This window comes from Erpetoichthys calabaricus, chromosome 1 (assembly GCF_900747795.2).
Source record: "Erpetoichthys calabaricus chromosome 1, fErpCal1.3, whole genome shotgun sequence".
Classification (NCBI taxonomy): Eukaryota; Metazoa; Chordata; class Cladistia; order Polypteriformes; family Polypteridae; genus Erpetoichthys; species Erpetoichthys calabaricus.
Window position 1 is genome coordinate 253,746,525 of NC_041394.2, and position 14,569 is coordinate 253,761,093.

General features: G+C 34.7%; 1 protein-coding gene across 1 annotated transcript in view; it reads right to left on the reverse strand.

Moving 5' to 3' along the window:
* Positions 1-14,569, reverse strand: part of rbm17 (RNA binding motif protein 17) — a 55,927-nt gene that overhangs the window by 12,928 nt on the left and 28,430 nt on the right. Inside the window, exons 10-11 of the mRNA XM_028814181.2 lie at positions 12,639-12,712; positions 384-482 (exon numbers count right to left, since the gene is read on the reverse strand). Of these exons, the coding sequence (XP_028670014.1) occupies positions 384-482; positions 12,639-12,712 (173 nt within the window). The remainder of the gene's footprint in view (positions 1-383; positions 483-12,638; positions 12,713-14,569) is intronic.

The following is a 14,569-nucleotide window of genomic DNA, read 5'->3' on the forward strand; positions in this document are numbered from 1 at the left end:
TTTATAATAATGTATTTATTATAGTTGCATTATATTTGGAAATTTGTGTAAGCACTCCAAACCACTATTTAATAAATAGTTCTCTATTAAAATAAACAGAAATACTTTTTCTCTAAACAACATGACTGATAAAAACAGATTGAATAATTGTTTCAAGCAGGTCAAAGTAGCTATATGTTTTATTACAGTCAGTTTCTTTGATTGATGAAGCTCTTATGTGCTGGTTCCTGCAATTCTAGGGAATTTTCAATACCTTGCTATATATGTTTTCCTCTCCAACATAAATGTAAGCAATAGCCATGTTTAAAATATCATATATATTTACATAAAGTGAAAAAATCACCAATAGGTTACTAAAAAAAAAGAACAGATTTAAAACTCACCTCAAAAATTACACATTTAACAACTTTTCCATATTTCTCACATTCCTCCTTAGTTTCACTTTCAAGGTCTTCATCAACTTCTCCACTGCCAACCATGTTCTGTTATCAAGTTAAAAAACATAAGAGGAGTAGATGCATATATTATAAGCACTGAAATCAGATGATGGATTTACTAAGTGATACTACAAAAGGATTGCAACATTATTACTACTTTATTAATAAAAGGTTTGATCAATAAGCATACCAAAAATGCTAAGAATGAACATTACAAAACATGTAGTTTTGTAGAGTAAGAGTAAAACAAACTCATGAAATAATTTCAGAGTTGGTTATTAAGCTAACCTGTTTATGAATCATGATGGGAGCTCAGGGGAATGAGAGCTATATACATGTACCCACTGGACAGTGGCAAGTGCTATCTAACCCTCTTCAGTCTCATTCTCATCAATTATATGGTGAAATCACATAATAAATGTAAAACCAACTTTGAAGAAAACTTGAATAAGTAATCACTTTCTACACTGGGAAATTATTAACATTGTATTAACAGTAAAGTTAATTGAACAAAAAAATGACTTACTTTAAGATTTTGAAAGGGTAAAGAAAAGAGAAACTAAATAAGGGTCTCATGCTAAATTACATTTTTGAATGAGAATGAGAATACTAGGACTATGGCACATTTTATCCAGTCATGTTTGTGAAGCAACAGTCTTTCAAGGAACAAGTGAAAGAGGTATTTGAATCAAGCAGATAAAGAGTTCTGTGAAGCTTTTGAAAACTGACACCGTTTTAATTACTAATACAACATCTGCAATGCAATTCTGCTTTAGCAAAATTTCCTCACAAGAAAGAGTAAAATATTTTCATTACTAAAGGATTTACACAACTAAATATTAACAGTAAAGAAACTTTGTATTAACATGACGGCTAACAGATAAACTTTAGACCAATAAAAAATGTCAAAAACAGCCATGGCACTTACAAAAAGGAAAGATTTTCATTACACAGCAATCCCAGGGAATAACGTTTGATTTATAAGCATTGATGGTAAACTGCTGTTAACTATACAAAATTAAATTTTCACAGAGTATGCCTATATAGACTAAAAATTAAACAACTCTTGTGTGCTGTTAAAACTATGGTTATTTTGATAACTGCCATTGCAAAATCCAAGCCTAAATTAGTAGTGTAAATCAATTGTATGATCTTTCATAAAGACAAAACAAACCATGTAAGACTACAGACATCAAAATCATTACAAGCATTTAGTGTTGTGGTCAAACTCTGTGTGTTCTAAAGTAGTTAAGTTCTGTATACTGAACATTCTACTTTGATTACTGAAATGAAAACAAACTTCTGTCCCTTAAAACCCAGTGTTGTGATGTGAAATTTTGCATACAAGTTAATAAATATTTTGTATGTCTTTATTTGTAACTTAGACAAATCAATGTAATATTAGTGTTACATTATTAATAATAACAGCAATGACTTGATGGTTTAAGAACCCCTTTCCTCCCTTTTGGGGTAATTTTACCACAGGGTTGGGAGGAAGTGCCTCAAACAGGTTTGGTAACTGTTTCTCTGCTAAAGTCTCTCAGTCAACCCCCATAGGAAAGCCAGGCTGCCTAACTGCCAAGCTTTACCTTAACATATGATTTTGGGGGCAGGTGTGAAGGTGTTCTATCCCCCCATTGGTCTGAAGTATGGCTGTTTGGAACTGGCTTGTATCAAATGCTTTTAAGTACTATGACACCCTATTGGCTGTAGGGGTTGGACAGGAAGCCTATACATTTGCTTGCTTTACCCAGCTTTCTCTCTCTCTTACCAAACTGATGAAGGAGCAGCTCTCACACCATGAACTGAAAAGGACAACACAATGAAGAGCACAGCTCGGCAGCCATAGACAGGCATGAGGCCTGTTCTGAAGAAAGCTGACCAAAAAAATGATGCCTTAACTAGAGACATTTTAAGTAACTAACAAGCCTGTGTGCCGCCTGAAACTACACATCACCATTTATCAGGTTGTATGGTTGCCAATATTCAAATGTACTTTGCATATTGTTATTATTTATGAATATTATCAATAATACATTGTTTAAATTGTAACTTAACTCCTGCTTGCCTTTTACTACACCTAATTGCCTGAGGTTATAGATAGGGAAGGTGGGGAGAAGTTATATGGTACCTTATAAACAGTGGTAAATCTGTGAGATTAGAGGCATTCTGACAAAGGCTACATATTAATAATACAAAAGAGGAAAGTACAACAGTATAATACTCTACCAAGACAAAACACTCGGTTCCAATGAAGTTTGTGAAGAATGTAATTACTATACTTGTAACACATTATCAACAGATCCCGATTAACAGAGACACTTCCTAGTAAATTTAAAGTGGCTGCTGTCAGACCTTTATGGAATAAAGTACTTGTGGTAAAGGGTGTAGCCTCACAGGATTACTAGAAGCTATTAAAGTTTTAGTCTGGTATCATCTAGGTCACATCACAAAAATAGCCTTATGGTTTGTTGTCACTGACATTCTAATCCTGTACCCTCTGACAGCTGCATTTATCATGCTTTTACATTTAAGTACAGCATTTGAAACCACTGAACACACTATTATCTCACACAGGCTTAATTGTTATGCTGGGCTCTAATAATTGACTTTGAAATATGATGATTATACTTCATTACTACATTCAGAAGCTAGGTATGGTATTCCTCATGGCTCAGCACTGGGACTTCCACTGTTTTCATTTTATGTGCTACATCTGGCAAACATTGCTTAAAAACATATTTACCTTCAGTTATATGCAGAGATGATAACTCTGCTGTTTACATTGATTAGATCTGATAATGAAGCAATTAAATGCAAAGTAAGTTAAAACACTGGCGGCATTCAATTTGTTGTTGGGAATGCTGCAGACAGCATTAAACAATGTTATTTTTTCTAACTCACAGAGCTATAATATTAACTGTAGTATCAGATAATTCATCACTTAGGAATACAGTTATCATGGACACTAAAATATTCTTTACCACTAACTTTCCTATACTGTTCAACTCCTGCTTTTACCAGGTAACACGAGAAAATTAAGGAATATTTTACTATACAGGAGCAAAATTACACCTTTTATTGGCTAACTAAAAATATTACAATATGCAAGCTTTCGAGGCAACTCAGGCCCCTTCTGCAAGCTTTCGAGGCAACTCAAGCCCCTCGAAGAAGGGGCCTGAGTTGCCTCGAAAGCTTGCATATTGTAATCTTTTTAGTTAGCCAATAAAAGGTGTCATTTTGCTTGGCTTTTCTCTACATTCATAATGGCTAACACGGTACAACACCCTAGTATTCCTATACAGGATAAATTCATTCATTCATCTACTTCAAGCAGAAATGACTACTGTAGTGTTTTACTTTTGGAATGTTCAAATCATTCTATTTTCTACCCTGAAATTAATTTAAAGTGCTCATGCAAGAATCACTTCAAGAATTAGGAAGTATAATAAAATATTTTACACTACATAATTTTCACTTAAGGTTAGGACTAATTAAAAAAATCCCATCCAAACATACAAATTTTTAACTGGCACTGATGACCTTAACAAATGTGTACATCCCAAAGCTTACATTGTGAGGTCTTCTATAAATTACAAAAATATATTAAACTCTTGAAAGAGGTAGAGGAAAACAGTGGCCCACTGGTCACACCATTAAAATCCAGGCTGAAAATCAAATATTTTCATACCCTTTTAAGAATTCTGATTACACTGTCCAAACTAAGTTCAGCTTGATAGTCATTTACTCAAAAAACAAATGTTTGACAGACATTACTTTTATTGGGCCTTCTCTGTTCAATTTCCTTTCTCAGTATCCTGCAGTAGCACTTGATGCCATGGTTACTTTGACCAAGCTAACCCTCTTATTCATTTAATCAGATATGAGATTGACTGGGAACCTCAAGAATTAACTGACATTAGATCATTTATTTTATTGAATTTGTATAGTTGTGGACTTTATCATGTAATATGAAAAACTGCAGAATGCCTAGAATGGGAAGTAAATACGGAACTGAATTACAGGGATGCATTTGGTTGTAGTCATTACAGCTAAATGTGGCAAAACCAGCAATTTCAAGTGGGCAATATTTTTTTTCTCATGGTGCCGGATGGTGTTGGTTAATTTGTTCACTTAATAAATCATTGAAGAGGATAAAAAATTGTTGCTTGCTCAGTTTATCTAATAACATACAGTATTTTGGTTAAAGAATTTTGGTGTCAAAAATTTTCAAAAACAGTAGAGATCAGGAAGGGGGCAAATGTATTTTTAACACTTATTTTTTTGGCCCTATAGAATCAATTAAATAATACTACATGTGTTATAAAGATCATACAAGTACAGAAATTGCTTCCCTCTGTTTTTATTATTAAGTGCAGTCCAGCATTTGTATTAACAATACATACAGAGACAGGTAAACTGGTACCAAAAGATTTACTGTAGGTACGAATGGTTAAATGTGGCAGGGTATTCTCTATTTCTGTTGTGTTAAACCACTGACAAACTAATTTCTATTTGTGCACTTTGTTAACTATTTGTACACCTTGACATAATTTCTGAAATGTCTGTATGTTAGTGTCAAATGAATGATGGGGCCATAACAGAGCTGCCTAATCAGGAGCTTTCACAAAAAATATGAATATTTCCAAAGTGATAACGTTTAGTCCATCAAATGCCTTTGGTTAGCTAAAAATAATTCTATTACAGTATCCAGTCCAGCTAAAAATAAAAACTACAACAAGATAAGTGGGTAGTTTGACCCTACTGCCTTATGTTGAGGTGTGCATAGAAAAAAGTACTTATTCACACCAGTTAACACAGGTAATGTAAAATGTTTAGATATTTACAAGTATATAGTAAAAAATATCTTGTTTTGTTTTGTTGACTCCTCTGAAAAATTCTGAGAACCTCATACAAACATGCAGTTTGAAAAGAAAGAGTCTCTGTCAATTATATAAATTACAGCTTGGGTTTTAATACAGGGTTTCCTAACTGTACTTTTTAGGAAGCTGAAGACTAAAATGATTTACAAACTGTACAGTATAGTTCACAACATACAGTAAATGAAATGTGTCTGCAGTCATGTTTCAGATATAGAATGAAGTATTGTGGAATATAATAAAGGTCTCTGTTATTAGTTAATTCAGAATTGCTTTATTAACTTATTTATTTTTTACAGAACTGAATAATGCAATAGGACTGCAGTATTTAAGGATCTAACTGGTAATTCCTAATCTACTAATCAGTGGCAATTGCATATGCTGCATATACAATGTAACAAAATAATTTAAAAGCAGGTTTACATGACTCTACATAAATAATCAGACTGGAGAGAGCATCTATACTTTCAGTTTTTGTTGCAAGATAAATTTGTTTATTGTGTTTTTTTATGCATGCATTTTATGCGCTGCATTTTCAGTACCATGCACCACAACATGGAGTACAGGCAAGACTGAAAAAAAAAGAAAAAAAAAAACATGTTCGAATGAGAACTCAAATGGCACAGCGTTTTCAAATAGTAACGTTTTCATGTATGAATGTGTGTGTGCGTGCGCAAGAGAGGCAGAGACAGATTCAATCTCATTCAAGTGGTTACTGCAATTTAAAATAAACACTTTCACAAAGGTATAACGAAACAAGTGTGCTTTTATTCAAGAATAAAACTGAATAACAAAAAATTCAAGTGACAACAAGAAACAAAGAAGATATGATTCACCAGTGTTTGTGTGTCTGCTTATATGCCTTCAGTGATATCTTTTACAGGTAGCAAAACTTTACAGCGGCTGTTATAGACTGAAATCAAAGGCTACTTCTTTTTGGGGGCATACACCATCAGCACGGCACTGCCAGTTCTAAACACTAGTGTGGAGAATTGCTTGCATACTGAAGTAACTTTAGCTGCAGGTGGAAGTCCCATTTTACTTATGGTGCCAAACAGAGTTGTGTCGCGGTTAGTGCTAGGCGGTATACCAGTTCATACCAAAAAACATTTTTTATTTTTGTTATGATATGGATTTTTCTTATACCGCAACTCTGGTTTAAATAGCCTAAACAATGCTTGGAACGTGGCGCAGCGGGAAAATGTTTAAGGGGGGACCTTAAACACGAATGAAGTACATGAATTAGTGGAAGTATTGAACGGTGAAAATGGACAGAGAACATTCTGAAACTGAAGCAGACGATAAAGTTGAACATGATGATACAGAAGAACTTTTGCTGGATAAAGAAGTCACATCTGTTGTCTGGAGATACTTTGGATTTAAAAGGTCGGATGTAGACCATTATGTTCAAATGTCTGAATACTGTTTCTATACTACTAAATACTGCAAGCCAAGTTGTACTTGTTTTATTTTTTTCAATACAGTGTAATGTACCTGGGTACTGTGTAATAGTGTGACAACATGTTGAATTTATTCTCGACATTTCCACTTTAATCTCGACGCTTATGACGAGAATAAAGTCAACAAATTGACTTTATTCTCATAATTTGTCATTAAAGAAGAACATCGTAAACTAAATTTCATCTTAAAATGAATATTTAATTTACTAGATTTTCTCAAACCCCGTCATAAGATATGTAGCACCTTAAATGCTTTGTGTTAAATGTTCCCCGAGCCATGTTAATTGCTGCGTGCTTCTTAAACTGACTTCGTCTTGCACTCAGTGGAGGTGCAGGCAGCACACAGAATACATTAATTTCATGATATTCCTGGTCCCTGAACATTTAGAATGCTAAGATAAATACTTGATATCATTTTCATGATGCAATGCATTAAAGCATGTATTAATCACATGGGGGCACGGTGGTGGAGGGTGCACTGTTGTGTCGCCGCAAGGGGGTCCCAGGTGTTCCCTGCCTTGAATTTGCATGTTTTTCTGGTGGGTTTACTCGGCGTGCTTCAGTTTTTTTCAAAGTCATGTGGGATGTGGGGTTTTGTTATGCTATATTGACCCTGCTAGTGTATGTATTGCTCATATTCACCCTGTGATATGCTGGCACCCTGTTCAGGATTTGCTCCTGCCTTGCACATAATGCTAGCTGGGATGGGCGCAATCCTGAATGGATGGTATAATTAAACATGTATAACAAAGATTTTTTTAAAGTTCTGAACACTCCATAGTCTAAGTTTATAACTATGTTTAATTTCACAGACGTTTATCGTGTGGTGATTGGTTATGTGGAGAAAGAAAATGGAAAGATAGGAACTGTGGGTTTGGTACGTCAGACAGAGACAGCACGCATGCAATAAAGAAAGCCCACTCAAAAGAACATCCATTGAACTCTGTGTTTGTGTCTCCGACCACCAGATCACAAACCCAATATTTAAGTTAAACCTGTGCGATACCCATTCATACTGTACATCCAGTTTTTTGGAGCCTCGTCACACCTGTTCTCTATACTGAACGTACACCTGGGGACCCCTTACTGCGAGGAAGCGGCACTACCGCTACACCACCGTGCATTTTTAATACCTGCTTTAATGCATTTCATACTGAAAATTTATCTTAGCGTTCTACATTTTCAGAGACCAGGAATATTATGAATTGAATATTCTGTGCAGCGATTGCTGCCATCACCTCCTCTTAGTGTAGAGGAAGTCAGTTTAAAAAGCACGTAGTGATTAACAACTGGGTCGGAGAACACTTAACACAAAGCATTTGATGTGCTACATTAATTTATGATGGGGTTTGAGAAAATCTAGTAAATTAAACATTGATTTTAGGATGAAGTTTTGTTTACTTTAATGACAAAATAAACTATGAGAATAAAGTGGAAATGTTGACTTTAATCTCGACATATAGGTTTTTTTTTTCTTCACCGTGGCCCTAATACTCTTTCATAGAGCTATACCACAAACAGCATTATAAATGCAAGTTGCAGTTTTTTTATTTATGTATATAGCTTAGCTTGAAGCAAGGTCCATATTAATACAGTCTGCCTTAATGATGGTTCAGTTGGTAAAGATGTCATCACCAAGTTGCACTTGTTTTATTTTATTTTAATTTGGTGAAAACTGTGTAATGCACCTGTTCTTTGAAGTCTTGGAAGTAATAGTATTATTACTGGAAGTTGTACTGTTATTTATTGTATTGTTATTATTTATTAGTTTAAATTTTATGCAGTTTAATGATGGTAAAGTTGTTTAAAAAGTCACTTTAACGTGTCAGTGGACAGAGATTGTTAACATTAACAGAAAGTGTAGCTGGTTTACAAAAAATATTTACTATTTATTCCTTTTCTAAGACATGTTCAGTGCAATACAACTTTTGACAAGCACCTCTGGATATTTTACTAAGTCTAAATGCCTCTTTGGATGGTTGAAAATATGTTGTCAAAATTTTAGTTTAAGTTGTTTGCAAAATTTGTTCAATAAAAAGGTTCTATATTTTTATTGCATCTGTCATGCAATGTGATTCCTTCTCTTCATTAGTGCCACCCCCTTGAAAACTTGATCACTTTATGGGGCCATGCAAACCTGTATTAATACTTGTGTGCACATTAAAATGTTTTTTTGTACAATGTACAATTCTCATGACAGTGGAATAGGTTATTCTTAGCCAGTAATTGCAATGGAAAATGTGGTTAACATCCACTCATGCATGGGAAAAAAAATACTGTCCAATACTGTGAAACCGGTATAATTTTGAAAAATACCATGCTATAGAATTTTGGTCATACCGCCCAGCACTAGTTGCGGTGCAGCAGTCTATTAGCAAGCAAAATCACTGTGAAGAAGCTGTCTGTTGTTACGGTTCTGCCTTTGTCCAGAAACGGCTCCATAGGCTTTATGAGCACAGACTAGGAAAATCTTTGCCCCGAGTTGTAACTCAAAACACAATTCTCAACAAAACATTGCCAGATGTTAGAGATTGCAGCAAATCTGTCATTTTTCACACATTCTGCAAAGGTATCTTTGTTGTCAAATCGCAAATGCTGTATAGTAGTCTGATAGTGGTCATGGGACATCGTATCTTTGATTGCCGGTACAACAAATAGTTCTGAGCAGGAATCAACCACAGCACCAACTATGGTCATCGTTGCTCTTGTGAAAAAAAAATGGAGATAAATGCCATCAACTCAGACAGGGAGAGGCAAGTTCATTGTACCATGTGAACGTCACTGACAGAATTAAACTGAATAATAAAAAAAAAAAAACAAGAACTAACTTTTACAAGTACAGTAATCCCTCGCTACTTCGCGGTTCACTTTTCGCGGATTCACGACTTCACAGATTTTATATGTAAGCATATCTAAATATATAACACGGATTTTTCGCTGCTTCGCAGGTTTCTGCGGACAATGGGTCTTTTTACTTCTGGCATTTGCTTCCTCAGTTGGTTTGCCCAGCTGATTTCATACAAGAGATGCTATTGGCGGATGGCTGAGAAGCTACCCAATCAGAGCACGCAGTTAAGTTCCTGTGTGCTGCTGATTGGCTCAGCGACGGAGTGCTGCATTAACCAGGAAGTCTCATCTCACTCATTCAGCATTAACGTGCTCTTGCTACTGCATTCAGGGGATTATCACCTTCATCGTCATCATTTTTACTGCGCAGCATATTCATCACATCATATATAACTACATGTACTTCGCTATACAGTAAGTGTAAACTTATCTACCGATTTCATATTGCTTAGCAGTTATCCCTGTTATTAATAGAGTAAAGGGTGGGTTGTAAACAATACAGGGAGGGTTTAAAAACGTCCAAATACACGTTAAATAATTAAATAAATATGGTGTCCCTACTTCGCGGAAATTCAGTTATCGCGGTCGGCCTTGGAACATATCTCCTGCGATAAGTGAGGGATTACTGTAGCCAAAATTTACACCAGGTGTTACGTACTCGAATCAAATGTATGGTTTTTATTATATTACAGTAATAATAACAGCAGCTCACTACTCAAAACGCGGAGTGCCCGGCCTCGAACCCAGAACCTTTGAGTTATAAGGCAGCAGTTCTAAACTCTACACCATTCAAGACATGTATCAACCTCCTGTCAATTGACGTTTGAGCTTTTTTTTTTAACTCATTGACAGCAACATGAAAATCAATTTTTTTTTCTTTGGTTATATTCTTGAATAAAAGTGCATGTTTATTTAATATTTGGACTAAAGTCTTCACACATTATACACTTCACGTCATTATTACTATAACACGGAAAAATTTTCTGTTTTAGCTATGTGTTCAGCAGTTCCTGTCATCATACACTTACACAGATTGTTGTAGACACGGAACACACATGAAATGTTTGTATTCCAAATAATTATATTTTATTTACCCTATACAACTCTAGGCACATCAATCCCTGATAATGAGACCTTAGCTGAGAATTTTGTGACGGACTCCGCTCCGTCAATGGGGGAGGGGTAGTGATAGCAGGCTGCTTGCGCTGATCAACACATTTGCAAAACAAAAGACGCTGATGGAGACGTGTGAAGGAATTTAAGCTGGCCTGTGATTTTAGTGTTAAAACTGGGTGGGGATAATTAGACACCTCACTGACTGTCATATTTCTACACTAATCTAACACCTCATGAAGACAGCATTCAAAGTAGAGGAGGTGATTTTGATCTACAAAGAGTAATGGTGCACTTGTTAACCTGGTACTACTGATGGGCAAGTTTCTGATTACAATAAACTGTCTACAAGTGTTGGATTTGTACCAAAAGTATGACTTTGGTATCGATACCAGCTTTTGTAGCTATGTTTATGAAAATATGAATTGCAAGATATACATTCAAAGTAAACAATGTGTAACACCCTGTCAAAATGAGTTGAAAAGGACCGCCATTAAGAAAACTGATAATTTAAGAGCCACAGGAGATGCAGATTTAATTTCTCAAAACACCCAAATCAGTAAATGTGCCTAACAACACCAGTAGAACGTTCATTACAACATAAAAAATAAGCATTAAGCTTCATTTACCTTGTACTACTAAGCTCCTGAATTGATAACTGCAATTTTAGCTTTTTTATTTTATATCAGCATCAAGACTGAGCTCAGCTACTTTAGTTTACTTCTCCTGCATCCCAGTGGTTTTAAGGGCACAGAATGGAGGAAATTAAGGGCTGGTGTTTTAGGAAGAACAACTTTGGGCATAGCCTTTACAGCAGAAGATTTTCGCTACTGTTCACTATGTCACACACGTGTGATTAGGAGACAGCTAAAGGGCTTGAGTAAGTGTAATGCTACATCAGACCAGGGGGTGGCAGAGTGTGCTGACTGTCTCTCTCAGTTCCTTACAGACCATTCCCCGGGAAATCCCGCCAGGTCCTGGCATCTCTGATGACGTCACTTCCGGCTGTGGCATAGATGATATCATTTCGACTACCAGCCCTTAAAACTGCCTCTTACCTCCAAGTATTCAGTTCTGTTTTGGACTCAGTCTTGTAAACAACTCAATCAAATTTCAACCTTTTGCAGCCAGGATCATAATATACGGGTGGCGTTCCCAAACCTTTCTGGAGTCTTTTTGTGACAGCTAGAAAATTTTAATGAATTGTCCCCCTCCTTTGAGAATCCAATCTGGCCCCGTAAGAATACTATATATATATATATATATATATATATATATATATATATATATATATATATATATATATATATATATATATATATATAAAGCATAAACTCTGTTAGTTTGCTCTTTATGCACAGCCTTTTTTTCCCCATGCCACAGACATGAAATATTGCATAAGGCTCAGAGTAAGTGGCAAGAAATTCTACAATGTAATGTGTCAACAGAGAAAAAGTGCCACAAATGTTGTGATGGTGGCTTTATGGTTAGATTAGTTTAGATAAACTTTATTAATCCCATGAGGAAATTCAGCACACTTGCATTTCAAACAATAAATCTGGTTTCAATTTCTGACTGATATATTTTTCAATCAAGCATTTCCCTCACTGTTTGAGTCATGGCTCCATCTTAGATGAGGTCATATTTTGTCTCTAGAGTTAAACCAAGAGTACTGAACACAAATACTCTTTCCAATCACAATAGTTATATAGTAAATGCAACATGTTTAAGTTTGGTATAATGTGTTTTGTAATTAATGCTTAAGTTTCTTTTTTTTCTCTCCCAGGCAACAATGGATAACTCAGCTAGTTAACATAAACAAATAAGTAACAGTCTGTGTGATATTAACTCTGTTGTTCAGCACAATTAGTCTGCAAATAAGTTATAGAAGAATTTCTTACCCGAAGCAAAACAACCTTTGTAGGATACTTCAAAATCTCAGTTAATGGATTTCCCTCTGATTTTTTTGATGAATCTAATGAAAGTTAACACCAGGGGGAAAAAAGGAGTAAATTAGAATTACATGGAAAAGTTGATATTTTTAAAATTTGAAATAAAATTAAAAGTAATAAATAAAAATAAGTAATATCACTAAAACTGCCTTATTTGCAGTTTACTTGTGTAGCAAGGTACTTTATTTTACATCTCTGGGTGGTTTTCTGTAGACTGTCCAAAGACAGACTGCTTAGCCTGTCCAGCAATGCTATATAGGTGAATATACCAACTGACAGGGTGGAAGCCATTTCAAGGCTGGTTCCCCCTTTTTACAACTGTTGCTGCTGAGCTAGACTCTAGCCATATATTAGAATGAGAGAGTTGAAGAATGAAAAAATGAAATTTTGTGGCATACAATTCTGGTCTTGTTCCTTGAACAGAGACGATGTTTCACTAGATGTACGTTTGCCAAAGATTTGCAGTAATACTATAAGTAGTACAGTATATAAAAGTAATATTTTCATTCTTAGCTACTTACTGATTATTCAAAATACATCTAGTTAATGATTAAGCAATAATAACCATACTGATTGTTCAAAATACATCTAGTTAATGATTAAGCAATAATAACCAAACACAACAGAAGGAAAAATAACTCTGCTTCAAAATGTTCAAATAGAAATAACAATTTATATACCATAAACAAATTTAGACATACTTTTTAATTGAAAGTGCAAATGTTGGTATTCAATGTAATAAATATTGTAAATTAAATTGAACAAAAATGTAGTCTTTACAAACTGGGCAGAATACAGAAACAGCAGATTTATAGTCACTGACATTGTTCAGTTTTGTTTTCCAAATTTTTATCATATAAATTTAGAAGTTTAACTCTTTAAAAAACTAAAAAGTTATCAAGCACCATTACATTTTTGAAAACAGATGAGAAAAGTTGTGATTAGAGTTCATTTGTTTCATTATTACAAAAACTATTGCCTTTTCTTTTTTAAACTGTAAAAATAAAAATCCAAGCTTGAGCATATAAGCCACTGAATAACTGAAGTGATACAGGACTCTTATTGGCCTATGATAAGTGCTCTATCTATCTAGCAGATAATCTTTGACCCCCCGAAGCATGCATGCTACCTTCTCAAATGCTAAAGTTACTGATGTACTTTTAGAAAGGTTTGAACACTTCAGATACACCTTTTTCAAGGCTATATATTATTTTCTAAATATTCAGACAGACACACACATGCTTACCATCGCTATTAAAAATATGTTATTTCACAAATATTTTTCTTGCTTCTGTATAGCCAAATGCAACATGTCTTTTTATATTTTGGGGACAAAGAGGAAAAAGATTCAGTGAATATTTATCTGAAATCCACAGGCCATTCAGAAACATATTCAATAAAGAATAAATTTAGTGTTGATCAGTTTAGAGAGGGGTTTTGAAAAACAGCCAAAATAAGACGTACTGGTTTCATTTTACCGCTCCTAGTTTGATTCCAATCTGGTCACAATCAATGGTGAATTTACAGTTTGACAGTGTGCTCAATGAGGGACTATTGCCCTATTCAGTATTGATTTCTGCCCTGTGCCACATGCTCTTAAGATAGTATTTGACTGAGCAAGACTTAATTGCATGAATCTGTTAGCACTGCATGCAAGTATACGTTTACACTTAACACATTCGTCAATGTCTGAATAAAATAAACCAAAAGAAGCCTAAACTATTTTGATGAAGACAATCTGAAAATAACATAACTTTGGATATATAAGTCTCAACTTCTAGACCATAATATACAGAATGTAATGTGGCAATGATGAGTACAACTTACCATGGCATTTCCAACTAGATACAGTCATCTTACAAGTTACATTAACAATGAAT